Here is a 27,872-nt window from a genome sequence, read left to right on the forward strand (position 1 = left end):
TACCCCCCTACCCGCAGTTGCAGCTGCCCTGAGGTCACACCAGTGATGGGGCCAGGTGCTCACAGTGGCCTCAAAGTAGCAAACCACAGGAAGGAAGTGATCTCAGGCACCAGGGGGTCCTCGGACCGGGTGATGAACAGACAGCAAGCGCCTTCCAAGGTAGAGGACAGTAGGTGGCAGGTCAGCTCCTGCATCAGGGCGCCCCCCATCTTATCTTTGTCAAATGTGTCTTGTTTCCCACTTAGCACAGGGCTAGAAAGTCCCCTATTAAGTAGGCTCATGTCTAAGAGAAAACAGAGCTTTTCGGCAGAGAAAGGTAAATCACAAAGCAGGGCCCTGGGTTTGGCTGAAGGTCCGGCAATGGTGGGTTCCTGTGTGCCAGGTGGAGAGGGGACTCATGGGTCAAAGTCCACTCTGGCCCCATTTCATGCCAGGAATCACCCTAGAAGGTGGGAGTTTCCAGGGCCCACTTTAGAGATGAGGAAGTGGCCTGACGCTCCCGAATCCTCAGGAGGGCGGGAGTGACCGTGGACCCTCCCCAAAATACTGTGCTTATGTACGGCCTTACTTGCTTTTTATTAGGAAGAAGCGGGGGGGGGGGGCTTCTAGTTGAAAGCACCTTGGGGGCAGGAACCCAAGTCTTGACGTGTGTCAGACGTGGAGCGATGCCAGTGATGCTGTTTGCAAATCTGGGGTCTATTTCTTCCACCCAGAGCAAAGCCTCCACGGGTTTCCTGAGGACGTTGGTGCGGGGCTCGGCTGAGCTGGCTGCAGGCGTGGGGGACTGGGTGATGAGCAGGCAGCGTGCTCCTACAGGCATGGCTGGATTCACACTGGCCCCCCATGGAGAAGGGCGGGCAGACTCCCAGGGTACCAAGAACAAAGCAAGACTTACAAGAGATGTGAGGCCTTCCTGCCCCCAGGATCAAGGCCAGCCCCTGCCTGCAGCCAGCGTCACCCACAGCAACCCTCACTCCCTCTGCCCTCCCCTCCAGCATGGCCCTCCCGCCTCAGGGCCTCAGGACCTTTGCACGTGCTTGCTTCCTACCAGCAGTGCTTAATCAGGTCTCTTTGTCTTCCAGGCTCACTGCCCTTCCCCACTTCCCCACCTCCATCCTATCACAAGCTCCCCAGACATCTTCTCTTTATGGCATTTGTCACTGTGGTAATTGTAGCTACTCATCAGGACCTAGAGCCTATTTTAACATTAATTTAAGAGCCCCGTGGGGAGTGGCCGGAGGGCTTCTTGCCATGCTGCTGGGGTCTGGCTGGTAAAGGGATCCAGATGCAGCTGCAGCTTCATGTTCATGACCACCCCCACCCCCACCGGCCAGGATCCAGACGGGGGGGGGGGCTGTTGCAGGCCAAATGTCTGCATCTCCCCCACATTTCATATATGGGGACCCTGAAGTGACAGTGTTAGGAGACAGGGTCTTTGAGAGGTGATCAGACTCTCAGGGTGGAGCCCTCAAGAAAGGGGGATCCCTGAGAGGTCCCTCGTCCCTGCTGCCATGTGAGGACTCAGCGACAAGATGTCCTTGAGCCAGGAGCCAGTCCCCAGACACAAGACCTGCCTGACCTTGGCCTTCCAGCTTCCGGTCTTGTTGAGAAAGCTCATGGTCTGTCCTGTCAGAAGAGGATAATGTTGGACCAAGATGATGGGGGTGAAACAGAATAGTCCCGGGAAACTGCGGCACAAGTGGAGTCTCAAGGTGCACTCAGCTTAGGGACACCCCCAAATCTGCAAGGACCACTGGCACCTTGCCAGACAGTGAGACACAATTTTACTCTGGTGAAGAACCTCGGGGAGATGCTGTCTCCAGCTCCCAGAGCTGCTCATGTCCCCAGCAGGCTGGGCAAAGGGACTCAGCTGGCCGCCCATCGCCCGCTTGGCGCACAGACCAGCCGTATGAAGCAGGAGCGCGGTGATCCCTGGGCCCAGCACAGGTGGGCAAGATGCTGGTCCTCGCAGGCGTCAGTTTCCTCAGAAGGGGGTGGCTGTGGGCTGCCGTGTGGGTTAGACATTCAAAGTGAAGAGCCTTGACTGGGCAGTTGGTGGCCTCAAAGGAAGATGAGTGACCTCAGTAAGCTGTTCATTGAGCTCAAGGCCCAGCTCACAGAGGCTCACGTCTCTGGCACTGGGGCGGTTTGGGGAGGGGTCACCACACCTGAGACATCAGTTGTATGTCCTGGAGCCATGTGTCCTGTAGCCCTGCCACTTGAGTCGCGGGCATCTGCCTCGGAGGGGCCGAGTGCAGTTACAGTCCCTGCACCGACCGCCCCCTGGCCTTTTGCTCTTGGTCCCCAGCCCCTTGTTACACGTCCCTGATCCCAGGGCATTGAAGCTGCGGTGTTTTGCCTTTCTCATTGCCATCACGGATCCCAGGACATGGCCTGTGCTCAGGTGTGTTAGATGGGTTCAGTGAGTGAACACGGGATGGAATGAATGAATGAAAGAACGAATGAAAGGACTTCTCTGTGTTCCCAGCAGCCCCAGACCATGGCAAAACATGGCAAAACTTTCCACTTTCTACAAGAGCTATTTTTTTTTAAGATTTATTTATTTGTGCATACAGAACTGGGGTACAGGCCAGAGGTGCATGGGCAGTGAGAGGATTCACCAGAGACAGAGTGGGGAGCAGAACAGGCCACCTGACGAAGTACACTGCTGAGGGGAGCAGCAGTCAGGTCAGGAGAGGTCTGCCGCGCCATGTGGGTCACCTCTGGGGCAAAGGGGAGGGGATCAAACTCATGCCGAAGTGGCTTTAGCTTCTTAGTGCTGTGCTTTAATCTGCTGCTCCCTACAAAACTTTTTAACAATATGGAATTGCCTGGAGGAGCCCTGGGCTGCTGGAAATGGAGGTCCGCTGAGTGGTCCCTGCCAGGGCTTAGGGAAGGTGCAGATGGCCGACCTGGAGCCCCCCACCATGGTGAGGCTTTGACACACACTTGTGCCCTTTCCTTACAGACCATTGCACACGGGTCCTGGCACCATTGCCATCTGTCGCTGACAGGGCTGCGAGTGGCCTCTGAGGACCAGGGTCCCCCAAGGCAAGCTTGGCATAGGTGCAGTTCCTGGCTGCTGTGCCCTCACTCTTCACTCTGTTCTCCTTTGCCCACCTCTCCCCTCCGCACCATCCTCCTCCCTCTTCCCCTCCCCCTTCCCGCCCCTCCTGCCTCCTCTCTCTCCCTCTCCAGCCTCTCCCCTTTTCTGTTGAAGTCCCAGTAAGAGGCAAACCTCTGTGCTCTCCTCTGCTGGAAGCTGGTACCTAAACTCTACAGCCAGCCTGCGAGGGCACTGTGTCTCTGCCACTCTGCAGCGGGGTGTCCAGACCCAGGCCCCATCCAACCAAGGTCCCTGCAGCCTGGAGCCCAGATGTGTGTGAGGGGTGACCTGGGGAAGATTCCTCAGCTCCCGCCATGTCAGCGAGTGTGAGGCCACATCCTACATGATGTCCGGAGGAGCCCCCAGCCCTGCATGGGGGTGTCTGGGGACCAGAGGGAGTCCAGGTCCAGCCAGCCGCCTGGTGACATCTCAGCGTCCAGAATCTGGGCTTGAAACGCTTCTCGACAGGAAGGTGTCTCCACTGCAGTGTGAACACAGCCCCGTGCAATCCCACAGCCCTCGTCCAGGGAGTCGCCGAAACGGGGTTTACTCTGAGATGAAATTGCAGCCGTTAAACTGATTTCTCCAAGGACGCGGTTCATTTTAGCATCTGTACTCGCTCTTCAGGCAGCTTCCAAAGCACCTCGGAAGGGCTTTTGCTAAATTGGAGGTCCCCTCGGATGCCTGCACTCAATAGTTACAGCTTCAGAGCGTTTGATTTGAAAAATCTGCCTTTGCTCTCCATCCCAGCTGCTCCAGGAAGCCGAGACTTTGGCCCCGGAGGTGGGGTGCTCAGTGAAGCTCAGAGAACACACTGGTCCCTGGGGAATGGGGTGAGAATGTGGGTTTGCTCCCGGGTTTATTTTTCAGTCTGAGGCACTTCTCCCTACTAGCTGAGACTCCTGCTGCGTCAGGGGACAGCTCACAGGGAAGGCATTTGTTCCTGGCTTCTGCCTGCCTTTTAAGCCAGACTGCTTTGGTGTTAGAACACAAGGAGCCGTTTAGAGATGAAAGGAAGCTTGGGGAGAGGCTCCAGGTAATGGAGAAGGCCGGCTGCCTCAGCCCCTGTCCCAGGAGAGAACTCCAGGAGCCCTGGTCTAATGGACGGTAAACACCTCCCAATGCAGCTACCACTTACAGTCACAGGATTATCCCCCCTCGAAAGCTGGGTTCTCCTTCCCAGAAGGAGCCCCTGACCAGAGGTGGGGACCAGTGGGCAGTGACACAGGCAGGCCAGGGTGGCAAAGCTGGAGACCTGAATCAGGCCATCGTAAGCCCAAGGGTATGCATGCCCAAGATGGGAGGCCGAGAGCAGAATCTGGGAATGGCCAAGCCAGCAAGATGCAGACCAGCGGCAGGACCCGCAAGGGCCCAGCGGGAAGATCAGCCTCAGCAGAGGAACCTCCGAGCCCCGCCACACTGTCCTTCCTTCCACCTTCGAAACACCTGTTGGCGAGGATGTGCCCACCTCGTCAAGCCATGCTGGCCACGCAGAGCTGGAAAGGTGAAGGACTCTTCAACTTCCCTGACCACCTGGAATGAGCTTCAAATCCCAGCTCACTGGGGCAGAGAGCAGGGGGGCGTGAAGGATAATCCACGGGCAGGTCTGAGATGAGGAGCCTCAGGGCTTCTCCCTGCCTGCCGTGTGTGACACCCCATCCCAGGTCCCCACCCACAGACTCGGTTCTCAGAGTGCTTCCTGCTGAAGCCTGCTGCTAACCCCAGTCATCCAACACTCGGCACCCCAGCGCCTGGGCCTCCTGCTTGACCTCAAGCTTCACTCCCACATTGGAGACGGTTCTTTTCTGCTCTCGAGTTTTCTGTTGGGGACGCTTTCAGGGCACTTAACAAGGGCTCTTCCTCAGGGTGCCAGCTGGTCCAGATACACCTGAAGCAGAGGGGACTTGGCCCCTCGCTGTCTCCTGGCCCCTGAAGGGCCTCTGGAGACCAGAGCGGTTCCCACTTCCCCATCAAGCTGTGGCATGGCAGGATCTTGAATTACTGTCGCCCTGCGTTTCCGCCACCCTCCTCCAGAGCTGAGTCTCTGTCTCTTTCCCTTCTCTTTCTTCAACTCACTTTTGCTTCCCCAGACCAGCTTAACCCACTGAGTTGCCCTCCAGGAAGCTGCAGATACTGTTGCTGGGAGAGAGCAGGTGGGTCCCCAGGATGGCTGGCGAGGGGAACAGCCACGTGCCCAAGGGTAAAGGAGCTGGAGGCTGCACCCAGGAACAGAGCCGCTCCTGTCACTGCTAAACATGCGTTTGTCTCATCAAGGTTACCAGGAAGTGTTGTTCTAGCCTTGGAGGACAAGCACAGCCCAAGACACAAACCTGATCATCTCAAGGGCTCTGTCTTGGTGGGGAGACAGACGAGGGGCAAAGGCAAAGCACTCGCGATGCCTGCAGGGCCGTGCCAGTGTGAGACCCAGCGCTGGGGCTGCCCCAAGAATGGGCCGCACGGGCCCTGCTGGGGACTGCAAGCACCCAAAGGTGCTGGTTCCTATGCTAATGACAAGATGGAGCCGGCTGTGTAAAGTGCAGCAGCGGGCACAGCAGAGGCACAGCAGGACTGGCCTGACACTGGCGGACAGAGCCTGGGGTGATGGAGGGGGAGGGCGGGAATGAGGCTGAGGCAGAACACGCGGAAAGGAAGGGACTTAAGGGTGTGTTTGCACTCTGGCAGGAACCCTGGGAGATATCTAGGGAGGCACCAGCCTTATGGGTTGCTCATCTTAGAAACTCCCGACTCCTAGACAGAGGCGAGATTGCAGAGAGACAGGGTGAAATCTGAAGCAGGCAGCTACCATGATGCAGAGGGAAGATTGGGGCGGGGGGTGTGGGTAAAGTAGGGCACAGTGAAAGCAGGGAAGCTAATGGGTTCAGATGCATTCAGGAGGCAAGCCCCCAGCTTGGCTGAGGGTGTGGCTAGGGAAGACGTGGGAAGCCTTGATCACTACTTTTTAGTGGCTGGACTTAAACAGATAGTGGATGGATGGATGTTGGGAGGGAGGGAGAGGATGGATGGATGGGTGTGTGGATGGGTAGATGGGTGGATGGATGGATGGAAGTATAGATGGATGGGTGGGTGGTGGATGGAGGGAGGGAGGAAGGAAGGGGTGGATGAATGGGTGGATGGATGGATGGATGGATGGATGGATGGATGGATGGATGGATGGATGGATGGATGGGTGGATGGATGGATGGAAGGAGGGAGGAGATGGAAGGATGGGCGTGTGGATGGATGGATGGGAGGATGGATGAACAGGCTGGGCGTGGAGCAGAGAATACCTTCTATTTTGAGAGTAAAACTTCCCTGTATTCTCTCTAGTCCTTTTAGTCTCGGCAGTTGTTGCTGCCGCAGAGACCCTCAACTCATCAATTATAAACATTAACTGTAAATTATACTTTTGCATAGTTAATTCAGCCTCTTCATTATGTATTTAGTAGAGCTCAGCAGGCATAAAATTCAATAGCAAGCTTTGGAGCAGATCCAATTTCTGTCTTCTGTGATATTTGGAAAATGCAAAGTTTCAGTAGTGGACCTTGGAGTGTGTCTTTCCTGGAAGGTCTCCAACAGGCTTTGTTTCCTGCGTCTCTCTTGGAACGAGTTCAACCCTCCTGCAAAGGCTGATAGCTTCAAAGGGTGCTTCTGCCCTCCTCTCCAACTAAGCAGAGACTCCTCCAACCTCCTTGAGTGGAAATTAATATTAAACTGACTGTTGGAAGGAGAGAAAGGTGTGAATATCAGGGAACTCGGCTCCTGGAGCAATCACTCATTCATTATTCATTCAGCAAATATTTGCTGAGCACTTCCAGGGGGGTCGGTGCTGGTGGGTAAAGGGGCCGACGGAGAATAACACTGCTGCCCTGCTTTCACGGGACTTGCATTTGGGAAAGGGGAGGCAGGTGGCCTTGCTTTTGGGAAAGGGGACCCATCAGTGTGCGATGGGCCACTCGGTGATGTAAGAAAGTGGGCAGGTGAGCCATGAATACCAGGGTGGTGCGGGGTAGTATAAAGCCCGTAAGTGCAAAGGCACTGGGGTAGAAGGAAGCTGGGTGTGCCAGAGTCACACCAAGGAGGCCAGAGCAGAACAAACTGGAGAGAAAATGGAGGGACAGAGCAGGAGCCAGATGACCAGGGCCTGGTCCCAGTGCCCTCAACATTGTCAAAGCATATTCATCCTCCTCCATGGCACGGTGGGTGTGTCCAACACAGACAACCCCACCCCATCGGCACCTGTGTCCAGAGCGTCCCACTCCACTGGGTGGCAGTAAATTAACCTGGGTAAGTCTTAGTCCGCTAAGGAATGTCAGGTTGGAACATGACCTGAGCTCAGGAGCTCTGCCTGAGGTCCCTGGGGACTGAGCAAGTGGTAGGTGTCATCGTGGCCCCGCATGGGGGCAACTGTGGGTTTTCTGATGTCCTCTCCCTGGTGGCTCCCTCCTCGGGTGCCCAGTGGAGCTGTGCTTGGGCAGCCGTTGCTCGGGCAGACATTCCCAGTGTGGCTGCTCCGTGGTCTCCGAGGGCGCAGTCCAACATCTGTGCTGCTCCAGCTACATGCCTCGCAGGGGTCTGCGGTCCTTCTCAGACCTCTCTGGGGCCCAGGGGAGACACTACAGGCTCCCCGTGCAGTTCAGCCTTCAGAGGCCGGACAGTGGGGTGGACAGCTTCTGCCCCGGCCCCCAAGATACTTCTGTCTCTGTCATCTCCTGGTGGCCACAAGCAAAGGCTGCTCTAGGGTCCCTTGGTGACCAACGAGGAGGACAGGGCTGGCCCCACCAATGCTGTAGCAGCCATGTGGCCCTGGGCTCGCTGTCCAGCTCACTGTCCCCAGGGGTGTTTTCTCACTCTTTATTGGATATTGCTGGGTGAGTCCGCTGTTGGTTTCTCCCAGACTTTCGTGCACAGCCGGTGTTTATCCACTGCCCCCCACATGGGATCATACCTGGGCATCTTCCTGGCATGCTATCCCCAGCAGAATCTCAGGAGCACAGAAACTACAGGCCACCCGGCAGCTTCCTTGCAAGTCTCACAGTGTTGCTTCCCAACCACCCTGCTGTGGAAACGCGGCTTCAGCCTGGACTCAGGAAGAAACAGACTCTGGGCGAGACGCAGCCACAGCCTGTTGGAGCCAAGGGGGTTGTTCACAGGGAGGGGCGTAGCCGTAACAAAGGCCCAGCCGTAACAATGGAAGCCACTTTAGATATGTGCAGTGGTCATTTAGGCAGGGAATTGGCTCCAAAGCCACGCTCAGCCCCCCCAGAGGGACCCACCCTGCCACAGGCCGCCCATCTTGCTGGGTCACCTGTGCCCATACAGGTGGAGTGGATTGTTCTTCTAGAATCTTTTGACTTGTACCTAAACCAGTTTGCGTTAGGAGCCCCAGATAGTGGGGATCACCACTGCGCTGGCTTCCCCACCGGGTAGCAGATGCCTCTACGTGCCAGGATTTGTGTGCAATAAGGAGGTGCTATTAATTTACATGAGGAAGCCTGACTTGTACGAATTTCTCAGTGTCTGGTGAACCCGCATAAACCCAAGAGTGAGTAGCAAGAGGCGCGTGGGGCTCCGAGGGCAAAGCCAGAATAAATGTCTATTTTCTTGTGGAGCTGCACTCTTAAAAGGACCTGGTGGAGTCTGCCTTTCCACCTAGAGCTTCCCCACCAGGACCCTATGTAGCTACAGGCAGAAGCATAGGTGCAGTCCAAGGAGAGGAGAATGGGCTCTAAGGAGTCGGCGCACACAGGCATGGGAGCTGACAGACCCCAAGGCCTGCAGCTGGGATGCTGGAGAGAGCTGGCGTGTCATTCCAGAAACCCCAGAGGGCACCCGGGAGGTCAGGCTTTGTTCTCTGTGCCATCCACAGTGGGAAGGGCCATCTGCCTCCCCAGCCTACAGACACCTGACTCACGGCATCCAGAAACATCTGCACAGACACCCCAGAATCAATTAGCCAGCGTCCCTGGCCCAGCTTTGACATCCGGTCACCACTCAGAGTCCAGAAGGGAGCTGGGTGTGTGGGTGCGTAGGGTGCTCTCTGCGGTGGTCGTCAGCTGACTGACAGCCTGGAGCATCTTAAATGGACAAGTGTGTTAAATCAATCACTGTCTGGAGACAGGAAGTGGTGAAGCGCCACACGGGTGTCCCCCATTACTGTGAGTTCAAGTCTTCTGCTGTTTTCCTGGGTGGCGAGGGTTTTCGCTGTGCTGGATCACAGTCGCGGCAATGAGAGGTGTGGGCAGGGCATACTCTGGTTCCTGGAACACTTGAGGTCATGCGTGGGTGTCTTTAAAACTCCGCACTCTCCCCCCACCCACCCCCTTGAGAGTTGCCTTTGGAGATTTCAGGCTCCTTTTCCAAAGCCTCAGTTGAACACGTTAGTGAGGAAGCCCAGCAGACTGGAGGGCTGGACTAAGGGCCCCCCAGATGGGGACCACCGTGGCAATGCTGGGGAACCCAGCAAGTGGTTGCAGAGTGCCCATGAGCTTGCTTGGACTGGGGGTCAGATGGGGCCACCCCCCTTCCTCCCAGACCTCTGATATCCTCTCAGCAGCCACCCATTGGAGTGTGCTAGAATTCAGCCTAGATCTCAGCTGCTCAAGAGGGGATAGAATATATACCCCTGCTATGGTGAGTTTATATAAGTTCCACCCAGAGAACTGCAGCCTGCTTGGAAAATAAAAGCCCATGAAATCAGGCCCATGGCTGTGCCCTCCACCGGGTGGCCAGGGCACCTGGAGCTAGCATGGCATTTCACACAGGAGCCGTGGAGAAGGACAGGAAGCTTCCCTGCTGCCTCCCCTGCCCTATCAAGAGCTCCTCTTGGTCCACAGTTCTGTTCTGCTCACCTGTGTCCTCATCAACCTCTGCTCCATTTATTAATTGGCTTAGCTGTCAACACATACACAGCCAGGCCCCGAAGGTGTATTAAGCATGCACATTTATCTCCCTAAATATGCCCAGCACCTTGCAAGACCAGAATGTATGTTCCCATTTCAGAGAGGAGGAAGCAAGTGTTGAACACATCACATGAGTAATGATTCAAGGCTAAGTGTGGGGGCCCCATCTAGGCTTTTAACTCCAAAATATGTCACCCTCATCCATCACGCAGCAAGGAAAAGTGACAGGTCCCTGTCTAGTCAAATCCAGGGGTGCAGCCCCTGCAAACTGGATGCCTAGAAGGCAGTTAGGTCAAAGAACTTGAGTAAGGTCTTGTTTATATTACCTTCCTTGCTCAGCAAATCACAGGACACGTATCCTTAAGAGGGCATGGGTGTGGAAGTCCTGCCAGGTGGCTGAGCCAGGAGCATTGCTGTGGTAGCAATGAGCACCCCCACTCAGTGGACCAGCACCCGCACTCAGTGGACAGTTGAGTGAGCATGTTACATCTTTTATCTTGCAGCAGCCTTGTGGGGCTGGGCTGACCCAGGATCCTGGTTCTCATGGAAATAAAGCTAGCCATTCTTTTTCTTTTAAAGATTTCTTTATATGTGCATACAGAATTGAGGTACAAGCCAGAGCTGTGGGGTGGTAAAAGGCTTCACTAGAGATAAAGTAGGGAGAGGAACAGGCAAATTGACAAAGTTCACTGCTGAGGGGAGCAGTGGGCAAGACAGGAGAGGCCTACTGCACCATGTGGATCATCCCCGGGGTTAGGGATGGAACTCACACTGAAGCAGCTGTGGCTAGCTTGTAATGCTGTGCCCTCACCCGTTGCACCACCAGAAAGGGCCCTGGAAATGCCTTAAAAAAAAAAACTTATTTATGCATATAAGAGCTGGAATATAGGCCAGAGGCTTGGGAGGTGGGTGAGAGGATCCACCAGAGACAGAATGGGGAGCAGAACAGGTAGATACAATGAAATCCACTGCAGAAAGGAGCAGCAGATGAGGCAGGAGAGGAATGCTGCACCATGCGGATCACCTCTGGGATGGGGATCGAACTCACACTGAAGTGGCAGCAGCTGGCTTACGGTGCTGTGCCCTAACCCAGTGCACCACCAGGGAGGCCAAGGCTAGTCATTCTTAAGATCTGCTGCATGTTAGCATGACCCAGGAGCCCCTCTGAATCCCAATGTCCAGGTCAGTAGTAAAATCCTGGAATGGGACCCAGTCATCAGGAATTTTCAAAACTAGTCCATCAGATAATTTCATATTGACACCAAGGTTGAGAAATAATGGATTAAGTGACTTGCCCTAGCTCACAAAATCAGAATTCAAACCCAAGTCTTTCTGACTTCAGAGCCCATGGTTGTTTAACCTACCCAATACCCTTTCTGCATAGAGTCCAGGAAGCAGAAACTAGTAATAGCATAAAAGCAAAATGCTTGGAGTCTACAAGGAGAGGACGCTGTGTGTCTAGCAGGTCACCCTTGACCTGACCACATATTAAAATCACCTGAACTTTAAGGATGTTAATATTTGAGTGCCATCTCTCAAGACTCTGGTTCCGCTGGTCTCAGGTGGACCGAAAATTTTCCTTTGATCTCCCCAGGTGATCATAAGATGCAACCAAGGTCGAAAGCCCCTTCACTATACGATGGGGAAGCTCAGTTACTTCCATAAGGGCTGCAATTCTCCTTTGAAGTAATGTCATTGGCATCAATATGATTTGCAGTCAGCTACTCTCTTTCCTCATCCTGCCACACATTTACATTCTCCTATAAATTTTTAGGCTTTGGGGACTGGGATAGAGAGAAAGAGAAAATGTTCGGTCCTAATTCACAATATCATCCAAGTGTGTTTGGGAGCAGGGCAACCTTCAAGGGCTTCCTCCCCGCCCCAGCCCTGTACCATTCACTATCCTACATCCTAAATTCTGTTACCGAGCAGGGGTGGAATAATAACAGGTCAGTCAGGTCTCTCCTCCCTGTCCTAATTTGTGAAGTAGCGTTTGTGATATCCATTTAGACTGTCAGACTTGTAGCCTGGGCCTTCTAGTGGTGCAAAAATTCAAGACCAGCAGAAAATTTCTTTTGGCTTTAGCCGCGATGACCTGTCCAGAATCAGCTTTGTCCCAGATACTAGTATTGTAACTTTCTTCAGCCCAAATCTCTTCTCTGTGTTTTCTTTCTCCTTGCTTCCTAGTAATGTTGAGGCCTTTATTGAATTCCCTTTGCTTTGTCAATCAGCACTAGGTGATTTCAGTTGCTTGCAACTTGCTGGTCAAATTGATATGCTTCAGCACCACGGAGAGCTCCCAGATCTCAGGAGCATTGCTGTTGCTTTGGGGTCAATGGGACTTTCTAATAAAGCTTTTCCCAGAGGGAAAGTATGTGTCCTTTGCCTTCATGAAATTCACATGAGGTAGAATGAATAAAACAAAGCCTGGGCCAAATGATTCCGTTCTCCTGGAACAGCTTCCCTATTATAAGGTTGATTTCTTCATTTTGTTAGTCCCCTTTCTTCTGTAGGCATTAAGCTGTCAATAGTAGCTGATGACTTTGGAGCTGAAATCCCTTATACCCCGTAGTGGGGAGGTAAAACCCTTTGACTTCTTAACACACCCCCAGACTCCATTTTCCTGCAAGATAGAGTTCAATCGCTAGAGGTTGGTAAATTGGGTTTCCAGTGGTACAAACTTTATTGTGACTATTGGAGGAATTTATTTGCTTTTGAGTAAGAGCTTTTTTAAGCCAATTTTGAAAATTTCTTTCAAGAGTTACTACAATAAATCTACCCTATTGATTTAGCAAGTTGTAGTTCTTCAGTGCTCTCTGGAGTCACTTAAGTGTTTAAATTCCTCTCTTTATTACTCCAACAATATCACAAGCACCATAGAGGCTGGTGTGGAGTGCCCTTGATCCCTTCAAGGCAAAGGCTTAGCAAAGAGCTTGGGTGGCTTAGAGAAAGCAGGAGGATGCTGAACACAGACAGAGCTGCAGACAGTGTTCTTTTGGCTTTGGTCTCCACTTGCCCACATCAAGCATCCTGTCGTGGGATCCTACCTGGAAGGGCAGCCACCAAGTAGACAATTGCATGCCCATCTGAGTGCAGAAAAGCCCATCAGTGGCAGAGAACCCCCCTCCCCAAGAGCATTCCTGCCCCAGGCCAGAAGGGGCATGTTTCAGATGTAGGTAGCTTTAAGGCATCAAACCTAAAGCCTCTGAGATGAAACAAAGTGTTGAAACCTGCTAAAAGCAAGAAAGACTCACATTTATTGACATTTGCCAGTGCCGAGTTGTGTTCTACGTGCACTGGATTTATTCGCTCATTCATTTAATCCTCATATCACCTCTGTGAAACAGGGAGGATTAGCAGCCCTGCTTGGCAGGTAGGGGGAAGGAGCAGAGTTGCCCAAAGCTACCCAGCCCGTAACTGGTAGAGCAAGAACTTGGACTCAGGAAATCTTTTCAAAGCTTGTGGCACGAATTGCAGCACCCCACCTGCTCACAATCTCGGTCCTACCCTTCTCTCTCCTCCTCCTCCTTCCATTCCTGCCTTTAGACCTTTATTCTTTGAATAAAATACTTGCTGGAGACCCAGCACGTCCAGCATATAAGGCTGGACCTGCTGTAGTAATGGGGTAAAACAGACCCAGCACCACCACCAATGCCATCACACCTCCCCTGAACACCCGGGGCCCTGGGGACCCCAGTTTGGAAAACACCACATAGCAACGTCTCTGGGGCGTTTCTTTTACCTCAAACCACAGCACTGCTGTTATTTGCTCCCCCCAGAACAGAGCTACTGCTTTGTGACCTAGACGACCAGTGTCAGCCGGCAGAGGCATCCTCTGAGACCCCATCCTGGCTCAAAGGTTAAAGTTCTGATATTTAAAAATGCAGACTCTCCAGTGTTACTACAAATGCCAGACTCTCCCGTGTTATTTCCGGTGTTTTTGAGCCAGTGAAGAGCAGAGGAGCTGGGCCAGGGAGCTCAGGAGGGTTCCAGAGGCTGAGAGGGGCAAGTTCACCTCCCCCTGGACTTTGGCTATTGGGCCGAAGAGATATGTCTTAGCGGGGAAGCCCACCAACTCCAGATACCACTCTTCCTCTCCACAGAAATCATTTGCAAAAAAAAAAAAAAAAACCTGCAGTTTTTCTGCTTCTCTGCAAAAAATGTCCTCTGGAAAAGCTTGTCCTCTGTGAGCTGGCACCACAGGCCCAGTGCTGATGCAGCCCCTGGACGGACAGAACCGGGACAGTGTGCAGTGGATCTTCTGTGTCACCTCCACATATGTCTCATGTTTCTAAATGCAGCTGGACTCTCTTCAGCTAGGATAGGCCTCCTTGTTCAGTTTTTAGAGACGACAAAGGTGAAGACATATAAGGAGGAGGAGAAGCAGGGTGAGACCTGGTTGCACAAGAGTGAACAAATCAGGAGTCGATACCATGTACCTGAAGGCAGCCTTGTCCAAAGGAGGACGCTCGAGCCCCAGGCTCTGCTGAGATGCACTGTCTGGCCTCCCTCACACAGCCTGGTGTCTGCCCTGTCTGAGGTCTCCAGCCCTGTAGTTATATGTCGCAGCTCTCCCAGGCCCTCGCAGCATGCCTTCTGTCAGGGCCCCCTGGACCCAGAGTCCTGCGCAGCTCTGTGCAGAGATAGAGGTTCTCCAAAGTGCAACGTGTTTGTTTCCTATTCTGGAACCAAGATAGAGCTCGTTCATGTCACAGGGTGGGCTCTGAGTGAGCCCTGCAGTGTATGCCAGTGCCAGGGACAATTGCCTGGGGTCCTAGCACACACCCGGGACACACACTTCGGGTCTCAGCAACACCCAGGCCTAGCATGCACTTACCTGGATCCTAGCACACACCTGGAGAAACTCCCCCTCAACTTGCCTGAATACCTGCAGTGACCCAGCTACCTGCCAGCTGAAACAGCACTGGACACTAAAGGACATGTAGAGCACATGTCCAGTAGCCGGTGCTCTCAGAATCCACCTAGAGTTCAGCCGTGTGCCTGCGACACCTTGTTCTCCTCCCCTAGTCAATTCTAATGATTTGACAGCCCAAAGAGCTTCTCCACCTTCCACTTTTATGACCTTTGTCCAGAACTGGCAAACGTCTTCCGTAAAGGTCTAGATGACACGCCAGGCTTTGCAGACTGGCCTTACCCACCGTGGTCACTCAACCATGTTCTCTTAACAAGAAATAGCCCAAGATAAAATGTAAGCAGTGGGCAGGGTCACACCCATGGAGCTTCACACATAAAGGGCAACCAGCTGGGGTTTTGGGGGGCTCAGTGTGCCACCCCCATCCTGAGGAGCCCGGGGCCAGGGGCGTGCCACTCCACACACCAGCCGTCGGGAGGAGGGTGCTCCCCGGCCCAGAGCCCCAATAGCATGCCTCCGTGGGCACCGCTATGGACTATGAGCTTCCCTTTCTGGGTCTCAACTGCCTCCCTGAAGAAATGGCCCTTCTGCAGTTCCCAAGGGCACAGCACTGCCACACAGCATGTGTGCATGCCGGGGCCCACCTAAATGTGGGGTACCGGCGAGAGCCCTTAGTCTCAGAGAACAGCATCCCTGTAGCTAACTAGTTCCTCTGAACGGAAGTCTCCATGAAAGGCGGGAGGCACACAAAGGACCTGCGGGAGGATCATGGAATTGCACTGATGTGCCCACTGCCGGGGACAGAGCTCCGATGAGAACACTGACTGGCTCTGCGCGCTCAGCAGCAAGCGGAGGGCCCTTTGCAAGATGGGGGTGGTGAGGGGGGTGGGGTGCTGCAGGAAGCCAGCACAGTGCCTGGGAGAGCAGGACCACAAGCCCCTCCCTCCCCCCTCCTCCCCCTGGGTGCTCCTTCAGCACCCACTTCTGGGTCCTAGTACAGGGCGTGGCTGACTGGAACTTTGCTTGTCCCTGCAAGGGAGCCTGGAAGTGCTGACCGTGCAGCTCAGCAGTGTATACCGGGGCGTAATGGAGGAGGAGTTTGCGGTGAGAGGTGGGCTGCTTCCAGCCCAGCTGCACTGATGAAACTGAACGTCAAGGGCCTGTTCCCAAGCCCCGGGAACAGGGCAGACAATGACCTCAGGCCTCTGAGGAGAGAAATCGCCTTTATTAGCCAGTGGCTGGGCAAGCAGGGACAAGATAAACTCAAATCTGAGTCCCCTGATTAAGAACAGAGCTGAGGCTTCATAGGTTTGGGGTCCAGTGTTGAGAACAGCAGAGTTAAATTGTGTTGGCTGGAAAGCGGGTGCGGGAGGCGGACAGACGAGGCTGACGGATGTGTGGGCTCGGCTGAAGGCCACAGGCATGTCCTGGGGAAGTTCCTCTTCCATGAATGTAAAGAGGCTTTTCTCCCAGTGCCCAGAGTGTGGGCCCTCCATGGGTGGGTCCCCAGCTCTGGGCAGCCCTGCCCCTCTGCCTGCTCCCTCTCCAACGGCCTGGAGCTCAGCTCGAGGTTCCCATTGAGGGCTCACCAGTAAAAGCTGGTCTCAGAGAAAAGCACTTTGTGTCTCTCATTGTGGTCTGGGAAATGATGCCACTCTGGGCAGTTAGCCTCCCTCCGTTCAGGCCCATTTGGGATTCAGGTCAAAGGTAACTCCGGTCCACCCTGCAGGTGAGACCAAGGCTGGATTAACCCCTGCGGGAATAGCTGGTGGAGGTCAGTGCAGAAGGCCCTGGGGTGCCAGGCTGGTTGGTCCCACGCTGAGGATGCCAGCCTGTCCTGACTTTGGGGCTGCTCCAGCCAGTTGCCCAGGTCCCAGTGCAGAGGCAACCATATTCCAGGGGCTTCCTGAAAGGCGTTTCCTTGGCCCTTAGCTCCAGTTACAGCAGAGAGGAAACCCGTCCCCGGGCACAGCCAGCTCAGAGCCATTTCTCTCATTCCCTCCAGAAGCAGCAGCAGCTACACCGAGGTTGCGCAGATGAACTTTGAAATCGCGAGCTTCAGCAGTCTGTCGGGGTCACAGCCCATCACCTGGCAGGTGGAGTACCCCCGGAGGGGGGGCACCGATGTCACCGTGTCCGAGATCTTCATCAGCCAGAAGGACCTGGTGGGCATCGTCCCGCTGGCCATGGTAAGACGTGTGTGTCACGGGCGCCGTGGCCCAGCTCTGAGGCCCCTGGCTACTGCGTGCCCTGGGAGCCTTGCTGCCTGGACGCAGGGGACGCGAGCGCTGTTTCCTGTCCTCCTCACCTCCCGAGGGGTCATGGGGCCTCCTCGGGGTTTGGGAGCTGAGGACCCCCGGGTGCCAAGTGTGCAGCCTCTGGGCAAAGAGGGGGCCTTGGCTGTGCTTCCTCACCCTGGAGCTGTGGCAACCTGTGCAGGCGGCAGCCCCAGCCCCTGCCCTCTGCCCTCCGTGGGGCTTAGCTGTGGGGACACAGGTGTGACTGGACTGCAGTTGTTGAATTGTGTCCCCCCAAGAGACATGTTGGTTGATGTTCTAACACCCCCACCTTCCATCTGCACCCCAGAGCCTGTGGATACGACCTCATTTGGGAAATGGTCTTTACATACAGGATTCCATTAACACGGGCCCCACGCCCCGCGGCTGCAGTCAGGGATGGTGAACAACCCAGAATCTGGGGCCGCGCCAGTGCCATCCTCCCAGGCCTCCTGCATGTCTGTCGGGTCCTCAGCCTATAGCCCCTGTCAGGGTGTCTGCTCGAGGGTCCCCCATCTGAGCTCTAGGAACTGCCTGCCCTTGCCCCTGGGTGAGGGGTCTCAGTTTTCCTCCCACACAACCCCACTCTGCCCAGCGTGCTTTTTCTTGCACACTCAGTGCCTTGGATGGCCACCCATGTTCGCGCTGAGTGTCCCCTGGGCTTTCTATCTGCGGTCACCCCCGAACAGAGCCACTGGTGTGACATTGGCAATGGCTTCTCTTCCTGTCTTGCTCCGTAGACAGTCAGAGCTACAAGGAGAGATGAGGGGCTCCCTGGTACCTGCCCCTGGCTTCTGTGACTCCTTCTGGGCATCGGGCTGTAGCCAAATGCAGATGGGCAGACGGGGGATGGGAGGGGTCACTGCTGGCCTTGGCTCTGCGGCCCCTGGGCCCCACCTGTCACTGAGGTAATGGATGGCTTGGCTCTGCTGGGACCACAGGGACAGTGACATCCTCTCGCCGAGCTGGAGAGAGGCAGGCTTCTCAGGGGGCACGCCCTTGACAGGGGCTGGAGAATACTGTTTCCAAAGAGACAACGAGAAAAGGGTGTTTTATTGTCTTCCAGAAACTTCTTAGCCTGTCTCCTCATTCCTTTTCCAGCCTGAGAATTCCCCACTTGTGACTGACACTCTGGGAGTATTTTAAGGGTGACGCTGATGTTCTAGGCCCATCGAAAGTGGTTGTTGATTTGAAAAATAACTACGTGGGCAGAAAACGTGTCCCCTTGTCTCCACTGGAGATTTACTCTGCGATTAAATTTTAAAATATCCCTCCCTCCAACTGCCGACATAGATTGCTGCCCGCAGAGCAAATCAATGACTCATCTGAAGCTGTTTTGACTTGATAATAACAATTTCAGGGTTACCGATTAATTATCCAGTAAATGGCATGAGCCCACTGCCTGCGGTGAGGAGGGGCAGAAACACAGTGGCGGGGGCTGTCCTGTCCCGGTCAGCGCTGCCCACGCTTCAGCAGTCATCAGGAAGGGCAGGGGAGGGCAGGCAGCCCAGGTCTTTTCCAAGTTTACACTTTCTGTTATGTACTTGGAAAATTAACACTGTGTCCAGGGCTAACTGCCCGACGCCCTGGAAGCAGAGAGAGGACGCAGAGGTAAGTGCCCGGATCTCCCACCAGCCTAGTGAGGAAGGGACGGTGGAGCAGGAAGAAAGGCATTTGGGGTCCCCAGGAGCAGCTGCTTCTTTCTGGAGATCCCCAACAAAAATCAGCCCTCACCCTGATCTAGCTGGTGTTGACTCTGATGATGCCGGGCCAAGCATGACTGTACCTTCCACCCCAGAAGTCATGACGAGCAGTGTGTTCCAGGTGATGGGGAAACAGCTAAAGGCAGGTGGCAGCCAACTGCAGTGCTACCTGCTGAGTTTAATAGACCTGCTCCCCCCACCCCAGCTCACCCACTGCCCAGGCCCTGCTTCCCCCACCCCAGCTCACCCTCTGCCTGGGCCCAAGCTCTGAGGCTTCTGGGAAGCCCTCACAGAATTCCTTCCCTCCACTTTAAAGAAAAGCTTTATTCTGTAAAATAAAAAGACAATTCCTGTCCATTAGCAGGCAGGGAAGTGCTGGGGGGTGGGTGGGGAGGGATCACATTCCCTCATGTGAGGAAGGTGAAGAAGTGAAACAAGCAAACTAACTAAACTCAGTTGAACGCTGAGGCCTCGCGAGCAGAGCAGTAGCTACCGGCAGGGCTGGGGTCAGGTCCGAGAGGCCCCTGGGTGGAGAGCGAGGTGCAGAGCTTCGGGGGCAGACACAAGGCAGTCCGTGTCAATGTCAGATTTGGTGACCACACACCCGGCAGCTGGACACGCTGTAGACACATCACGCCGGTGGCTTCTGTTAAAGCAGCGCCCCTGGACCAGCAGATGTACAAGTGCAATACTGTGTGCGTTACGTCACCACCTCCTGCCTGGGGCGAAGTGCATGCCCAGGTCACCACCCGCCCTCGGGCTAGCAAGCATGTTTCAGGCCTCCAGACGCTGCCTGTGTCCCTTGGGGGCCTGGGGGCCCGTGGGCTCTGCGGTGAGGTAAGTGCAAAGGGCCACCTGTGCTGCACAGGCCAGGGGCAGGTGTGGGGCTGGCCAGCAGCTCCAGAACACACTGGTCTTGCAATAGAGACTGGCCCTTTCCCCGGCCCCTCACCCCCAGCCTCTGCTGTTTCTGTGAGCTCCACTGTCCTCGGAGCCTGTGTGAGTAGAGTCATGCTGTTGGCCTCTGTACCCCATAATCTCTCAGGCATGTCCTCCAGTTTGCCTTGCAGCAGGACCTGCACTGTGAGGTTGAGTCCGCTGCGTGGTGTGGACACTCGGCGGCACTCAAGCCAGGCTTCTATCCGTGCGGGCCTTTGGGGCTTCCGGTCTTGGCTGTCATGGGTAACATTGCAACGATGGTGAATGCAGAAAGCAAAAAGCTCTCAAGACCCCAATGTTGACTCTGGGATGAACACCCAGAAGCAGGATTGCTGGGGCCACGGAGGGTCTGGCTGAAGTGTCCTGAGGTCCTCAAAGCCTCTTTGGCAAGCCCCCCAAGGGGTTGTTAAAGCAACTGCCCATGCTTCACAAGCCCACAGCAACAGTAGCCAGTGTTGTGGGTGTCTACCCCACACCCCACCTGCACGCACAGCACCCCTAAACCTCTCAAGCACTCTCTAAGGCTGAGGCGCCACTCCCACTTGACAGAGGAGACAGTGAGGCTCAGGGGAGGGAAGTGCTCGCAGTAAGTAGTGGCCCAGGATTTGAACTCCATCTGTTTCCTCTCGGTCGCTTCCCTGTGAACACGCTCCAAACTGAGACACCAACTTGGAGGCTGCAGCTACATCTAAGGCGTATTTTTATCTCAACCTTTTCCGATCATTCTAGCTATCTCATTTTTAAGTTGTCTCTCTGTTCCTCTCTCCCAATCAGACAGTCTTGCTTCTGGGAAACACTGCAAATAAAATGCCCCTCCCCCTTCACCCCCTCTACTTCTCTGATACAAATATCCCAGCTGGACAGAGCAGAAATTCCCAGAACAGAATTTCACCAAGATAACTGTTCGCCTGCTCTCTCTGCAGCTTCTGTGTCTACGTTAGCGCTCAGGGACTTTCTGAGCCAGCAAGCAAATATGTCACCCATATTTGGGGGATTGATTTTAATCAAGATTATTTATACATGGGTTCCTAGCATGGGACATCAAAAGGAAAAGGTCTCTGTCTCACATTTTCTGAGAAACCCCCAGGATCTTGAAGTTCTGCATGAGAAAACTGCTCCAGGGTATTTTGTCCTCAGTTCTGAAGACTCTAGTGGAGAGTGCACTGGATGTCCTTCTTGGGCCTGTGAGTGACCAAAGCTAAGCCCCACAAGGATAACTGGACATGTGTCCAGTGCCCCACAGCTCCTGACATCCTGCCCAATTCTGTTCTTTTTTTTATGTGTGCTAATGTCAATCCTGGAAATCCTCCTTCAAGACAGACACCGTCCCCCCACCACACACCCCGAAAATATGGTGTGGAATCCTGGGAACCTAATGGCAGAAAATTGGGCAAAAGCTAGAAGAGATTTCCAGAAATTAGAGCTTTCTGGTTTGATGAATCCCATGGAGGTGCGTCTTCTTGATGATAATAAGTCACATTTGCTGAGCGCTGGCCCTGCTAAGTGCCTCGTATTCACGATTTCATTTAATCCTCCGAACTGCTGCCTCAGCAGTGTCCAAGCCTTCTGTTATCTAATGCTTATGGGGAGGGCACTGAGGCCTGTGGCACAGCTGGTCCAGTAGTTATGCAACTTGCAATGGGTGCCAATAGGATCTGAACCCACATCTAACTCCAGTGTCTGTCTTCTTCACTGTAAAAACCTGCAGAGGAGGGGGAAATGATGGTGGTGGTGATGACGGTGATGATGGTGATGATGGTGGTGATGGTGACGGAGGTGATGGTGGTGGTGGTAATGATGGAAGTGGTGATGGTGGTGGTGATGACGGTGATGATGGTGATGATGGTGGTGATGGTGACGGAGGTGATGGTGGTGGTGGTAATGATGGAAGTGGTGATGGTGGTGGTGATGACGGTGATGATGGAGGTGGTAGTGATGGTGGTTGTGGTAATGGTGGTAGTGTGGTGCTCAAAGTGGTAGGCCTGGGCATGGTAATAGAGATGAGTCCATCTTTGGGAAGAGCCAAAAGTCTGTTCTGATGAATTGGAGAAAGGATGGTGTCTTTGATCCAAAAGGAAGAGTTGATTATTTGAAAAGATTCATCTCTTTCCTCCTTGTGTTCATAAGTTTGCGCTGAGAGTAGTTTGCAAGGGTGACCAGCCAGGATATCTCAGACATATACACCTTGTGGCAGAGTGCAGCCTCCTGGCAGAATGACCAGACCAGCCAATACCAACCCAATTTGCTGGCATTGCCTGGCTCCCAGGACACGGGGCTTTCAGTGTAGAGCCAGGATGGTCTGGGCAACCAGCATGAGTTGCTCACTCTTCCACCCAGAGTGTGGTTATTGTAAGACAGTCTGGTTGAGTTGCCAGTGGAGATCGGTAACTGGGAGAAGACCTATGTCTGAAGGTGAGTTGTGTTTGTCATCCACGTGTATCCTTTGGGATATTCCATACAAATAAACCTAGAGCCTTGACTTCTTTTGAGGAAGCAAAAGATCCGCCCACACCCTTGTAAGGCAGCAGTCAGAGGGGTCCTTCAAACTCCCCTGGACCAGTATTCCAGTAGCTTCCCCCGAGTCTGTCTTGCCCAGGTATCTTGCCTGCCCAACCACTAAGCATTTCAGTTGAAATAATGCTTGTTCTTCACACAGGCCCAGCACTTAGGAGGTGCTTAGCCGTGCAGTTTATGATCCTGCCTAGTAATTTACCTCTCGGCACGAGAGTACCGCATTGATTGTCAATAAAAGGCATGAAGTACTGACACGTTATGACCTGGATGAGCTTGAGAGCAGGATGCTAATTGGATGAAGGCTCACAGAGGTCCATGGATTCCCATCCCAGTTGCACAGAATGCCAGGGTAGGTGGGCCCCTCTGGTTGCTCAGGCTGGAAGGTATGAGCGGTGACTGGTAAGCGATGGAGATACCCTAAAACTGGCTGTGAATCTCCTGAATCTATTTACGGGAGATTGGCACGCACCTGAAAGGGAGATCGGCATTTGAATCATCCAGCACGTGACTTGCGTCTCAGGACGACGCCCTGTCTATAAGAAAACACGAGCCAAGCCCAGCTGCTGTGCCACAGCTCTTGGGAGAGAGATGTCCAAGGGATGAGGAGGAGCATTCCAGAAGACTCTTGGGGCAACACGGACTCTGCAGGTGGTATCCAGAGGCCCCCAGATCCTCCTCATTCCCATTCCCAGTCACGAGGCGGTCCTGGCCCCCAGGCCTTTGCCAACATCACTGTCTCCAAGTAAACTTGGCAACCAGCACCTTCCTCACTCATCCAAGCAGATATCCCCTTCAATCACGTCATCCTTAACCAGGGAGTACAGACACGCTCTCCCAATGCCCCTTGCAATTTGCATTTGGTTAGATGTGTCGCCCAGATACTATGACCGTATTTGGAAGTGAGACCTTGCAAGATGGGGTGAAGGCGGGATCAAGATGAGTCACCTGGATCAGTAAGGCCCCAAACCAATGGCCAGTAGTGTTGTACAAGAGATGGGAAAGAAGACACAGGTACACAGACAGACAAGACTGGAATGATGCAGCCGCTGGCCAAGAAATGCCAGCCCTAGGCCACCGCTGGAAGCCGGACGAGGCAAGCAGGACCCTATACCTCATGGGGTGCATCCCTGCCACACTTCAACCTCCAGAACTGTCAGAGGATATGTGTCCACAGTGTAAGGAGGTCTGCTGCGTCAGCCAGAGGAAGCTAAGGCAGGGTTGTGCATCCTTTTCCCTTTCCAAGCAGAGGGTGCTGAGGCTTAGGAAGGACCAAGCTTTGCCAAGGACCCGCCAGCAGCAGCAGCCAGGGTTCAGGCAGGTCCTTTCACTGACTGACTGACCTCTGTGCGCACGAGGATCCTGTCCTTGTGACAGACCCTCCCTCCCTGCCCCGCAGAGAGACGTCCCGCTGGGGGGTGGGGGGGACAGTGCCTTCTCTTCCTCTAAATCATTTGAAAGAAAGAGGCAATATCTTCTTTTCTTCCCAGGCTTTAGGTGACCAAAATGTCAGGAGCTGCATGCAGAAGGGAATTTGATGACCAGATTACTGCTCTCATGCCTCAAAGTAACACCTGCAAAGCTCAGCCGAAGCAGAAAAAGCTGGAAAATGTTGCCACTAATTTGTAAAAGATTTGCATGGACCCATGGGCTCCACCAGGGTGGGGAGGGTGCCCCCCCAGCCTGTGGTTGGATGCTCCAGTGATGTGGGCTCACGCTCAGGAGCCCGGGCAGACACAGCCACACAGCATTACCCCTGGGCAGTGTGTTGGAACCGAGGAGGGGGGCACACCGCCAGAGAATACCCCAGCACAGCAAGTACGCATGGTGCAGATGCCGTCCTTGCTGGTCGACAAGAGGCAGGGTTTCTCCACCCCAAATTCACTAGGAAATTTGAGAGGGGAACTGTGAACTAACTCTAGGTATACGCATATATAACCCGTTCAATGACTGAAGGCAAAATGATCTTATATTTTTGGCTATCAGCTCCTCCCATCTCCCTCCTCATCTTCTCATTTTTTTCCTTTTACTTTCTTTTTCTTTTTTTGCTTGGTGATGGGTCAAACTGCTTCCTTGCCATCCCGTTATTTAGTTCTAATTCTGGTAACAGAATAAGTGAGTCTGATGAGCTGGTTCTTTTCAGATTCTCTTAGCATAAAGACTAATCTGGTGTGAGGACAATGGTTTGATGAATTTGGGTCAAGATTTGCAATAGTAATTGATATAACTGAATATTAGGGGAGTGAAGATGCCCCATGTCCTTAGCCACTGGGAAATGCAATCAAATGCCGTCCGCACCGGGAGGGCAGACACATGCGGCCGGGACCTGTGAGATCGTTGCTAAGGACGTAAAACATTGAACAAATCAAAGTACACGAAGGCAACAGGCCAGTGTTTGGCCATAAAAACAAAACTGATGCCACTCAACACTTGGGGTGAAAAGGGGTCAAATGTCTCTCCAGGGGCCCCCTTAAGCGGCATCCCCTCATCACTGCCCAATTCCAGTACCCCCCTGGACTGTGGTCAGAAAATGTGACGTATGGTGAGATACTCAGCGTGAGCAAGAGGCCCCTGCAGCGAGGTGTTGGACTACTGGGCTCCAGCTTAGGTTAGTGCCGGCGACTGGGTTATAAATCGAACTTCTCCCAGGTGTGTCTGAGTAGTAATCCAGAGTCCCCCCAGTCTGGCACTGCTCTGTGTCAGGGCTTGAGGTGAGTCCTCCTTGGATAAGGGGTGGGCTATTGTAGCTGGAATATCTAGAAACAACAGCGCATCAGACAGGGCCAGCCTGGGCAGTGAAGAAGCAGAGACCGGCTGCAGGTGCATGGGCCTGAGGAACAGCAGCCTCTGAGAGGTCCTCCCACCACTCTCCAAGTGACAGACCCCCAAACCCACAAGGCAGGCAGACCTGAACCCAGGAGGCAATGAGGTAACCTTTGTCCTCCTGGGTGGGGAACCTCTGTATACTTAGTGGGCCTCTGCCACCATGTGCCACCCGCCATTCTGGGTGGAAGTGTGTTCAGTCCCTCCTGGGGGTCGGGGCAGGTGATGTTGAAGTGACCACTGGCACTGGTGAGTACCAGTGCCAGTAACGAAACTGGGGTGCAGATATTCGGGGATGTTCTGGCTCTCCTGAAGTCACCCACAGTTGATCCTATTTGCGGTGGATGCCAGATCCTGCGGACACTCCTGGGGTGTGCCCAGAGGCCAGATAAGGGGGGTGGAGTGGGGACTGGGAGTCCTCCCTCAGCAGGGCCAGAGGATCAACCCCTTTGACAGCCCTGCTCTCTAGTGTCCCTGTCAGAGTGCGAGCAGCCGGCACCCCAGACTGTTCATGGCCATCAAGTTCCCGAGCCTGACCGCCCATTCAGACCCCCCAGGACCCTTCTGGAACACCGTTGTTCACTCAGGCTGTCCAGAGCTCATTTCTATGTTTGCACCCCACCCCCACCTGATAGAAGGTCTGTGGTGAGGGCTACTGGGAAGCCCACCCTGGTGCAGGACCCTGCGCATTGCTGCTGCTCAAGGCTCCACTAGGATCTCAACCAGCCCCCGGGCTCCCTATGAAAACCTTGAGCCCACAGCCCCTGACCTGAGAGGATCTCGGCTCTTTGTCCAGCAGGTGCCCCAGGCTTCCCTGGGAAGGCATCAGCTCTGGCTAAGCTGGGCCCACGCCAGCACCAGGACTTCGGACCCAGAGCCAAGCCTGCTGGTCCTCCTGCACTTAAGGATGCAAAGGAACAGACAGTGTCCGGCTCTGTGTAAGACCCGTCCAGCAGCCACAGAGCAGGTCGGCCAGCAGCCTCCTCGGAACCAGAGCGCGTCCTCCTCGGTCTTCCCAGGGACTGTAAGCGGCCCAGTGACAGCTCCAGGCCCGCCTGCCCCAGCTTCCTGACACTGCGCTTTCTGGTTAATGGACATGGTGGGTGGCATCTGCCTCAGGCGTGGGCAGGAGTGGACGGTGAGTGAAGCTGGTCGCTGGCCCCTTTGGACCGTGAATGAGTCGGCAGTGAGCAAGGAGGGAGTGGGTCTCCCTGCAGGCAGCCCCATCGCTGGTCTGTTCTGCTGAGGCCTGTGCAGTGTGGGAGATCCACTCGGCTGCACTTCTGATATCTTGTGAGTCCAAGCCTGACCAGTTGACCTGACCGGCTGACCACACATGTCCTTGTCGATCCGGTGACCAGGGCTGGCAGAGATGGGTCCAAAACAGCGTGGAGGATCGAGTTGCTCTTACTCAGCATGCAGCACATGGCGATGCCCCCCACCCTGCCACTGGACTCCAGGGGCTTCTCAGTAGGCAGACTGACCCTGGGCCAGTGAACCTGAAGGTCCCTGTTGGAGGGAATCACTGACCATAGCCAGCAGGAGATAAGCGTGTTCTGGCACCCCCAAAAGAGCAGCATCCCCAGGTGCCTCTGTCCTCTTGGCAGAGAGAGGAGCAAAGTCTTTTCCTACTGGAGGGGTGCAGGCCACAGCCGGTCAGGACTGACAGGGGTGTGACCCTGATCTCAGAGAGGTCGTTCGCGGCCCCTGCTGCCCAGGCCAGGTGCAAGTCCCCCCACCTGCGGGGGCCAGACCTCCCTCCCCCGCCCTCATCCCCACCTCCAATCCCAGCAGCCTATGGGCTCTGAAGTTAATTACACCTCTGTGGCTGCACTACTTCATCTGAGCCTGCCCAGAGTGAAATATCCACCTTGCTGGATCGTCAGTCAGGGTGAATGAATCAGCCTGGTGAGGATGCCTGGCACCCACGCATCTGGAAGGACTCCCCCCGAGCCGGGCTGGGTGGGGGCTCGAGGCGGAGCTGGCCCTGAATGCCTACAGGCCCCTCAGAGGGGCTGACTTGCATCAGAGAAGGCACTTAGTTCAGAGGGTCCAGATTAAGCCCCTGAGCCTCAGTTTCCCCACCATAGCCACCTCTACTTCTACTTTTTCACTTTGGAGATCAAAAGTGGCAGTAACCCACAGGAAGTTCTCTCCAAAGGATGAAGAGACTTCATCTGGATTTAATTATGCCCCCTAAAAACAGGGGGGAAACCTGACTCAGAGAGTGTGTCCTGTTCTGGAAACAGGTTCTCGCGTTGCTGCTGGAGGGTGTGCCTCCGGGCAGCCCTCGCCCAGTGTCCTCACGAGCAGCAGGACTTGGCACACAGACACAGGACAAAGGGCAGCGACATCAGCGGCAGGGGGTGAACAATGCCCCACAGGCCATGGAGAGCAGATCGCTGGCAGGAGACGAGGAATGTGGAAAAGGGTGCTGGCCCTATGACACCTTGACTTCAGACACTGGTTTTGAGAACTGTCAGAGAATAGCTCCTGAAAGTTTTCCTGCTTGCACTAAGTCATAACAACAGCCTTAGAAGCTAATACGGATGCGAACAGAGATGCTACTGGCTGCTGATGGCGGTGATGATGATGATGGTGGTGATAAATGATGGATGGTGGTGATGATGATGGTGGTGGTGGTGATGGTGATGGTAGTATTGATGGTGATGATGATGATGATGGTGTTGATGATGATGGTAGTGGGTGGTGATGATGGTGATGATGATGATGATGATGATG

The 27,872-nt window shown here is 54.3% G+C and overlaps 1 protein-coding gene across 1 annotated transcript in view; it reads left to right on the top strand.

Annotated features, from left to right (window-relative positions):
- The window catches only part of TMEM132C (transmembrane protein 132C), a 130,926-nt gene that overhangs the window by 83,606 nt on the left and 19,448 nt on the right, over window positions 1–27,872 (top strand). The window contains exon 3 of the mRNA XM_012730790.1: window positions 16,887–17,067. Coding sequence (XP_012586244.1) covers window positions 16,887–17,067 — 181 coding nt within the window. The remainder of the gene's footprint in view (window positions 1–16,886; window positions 17,068–27,872) is intronic.

This window comes from Condylura cristata, unplaced genomic scaffold (genome assembly GCF_000260355.1).
Source record: "Condylura cristata isolate star-nosed mole 26May11 unplaced genomic scaffold, ConCri1.0 scaffold00029, whole genome shotgun sequence".
Classification (NCBI taxonomy): Eukaryota; Metazoa; Chordata; class Mammalia; order Eulipotyphla; family Talpidae; genus Condylura; species Condylura cristata.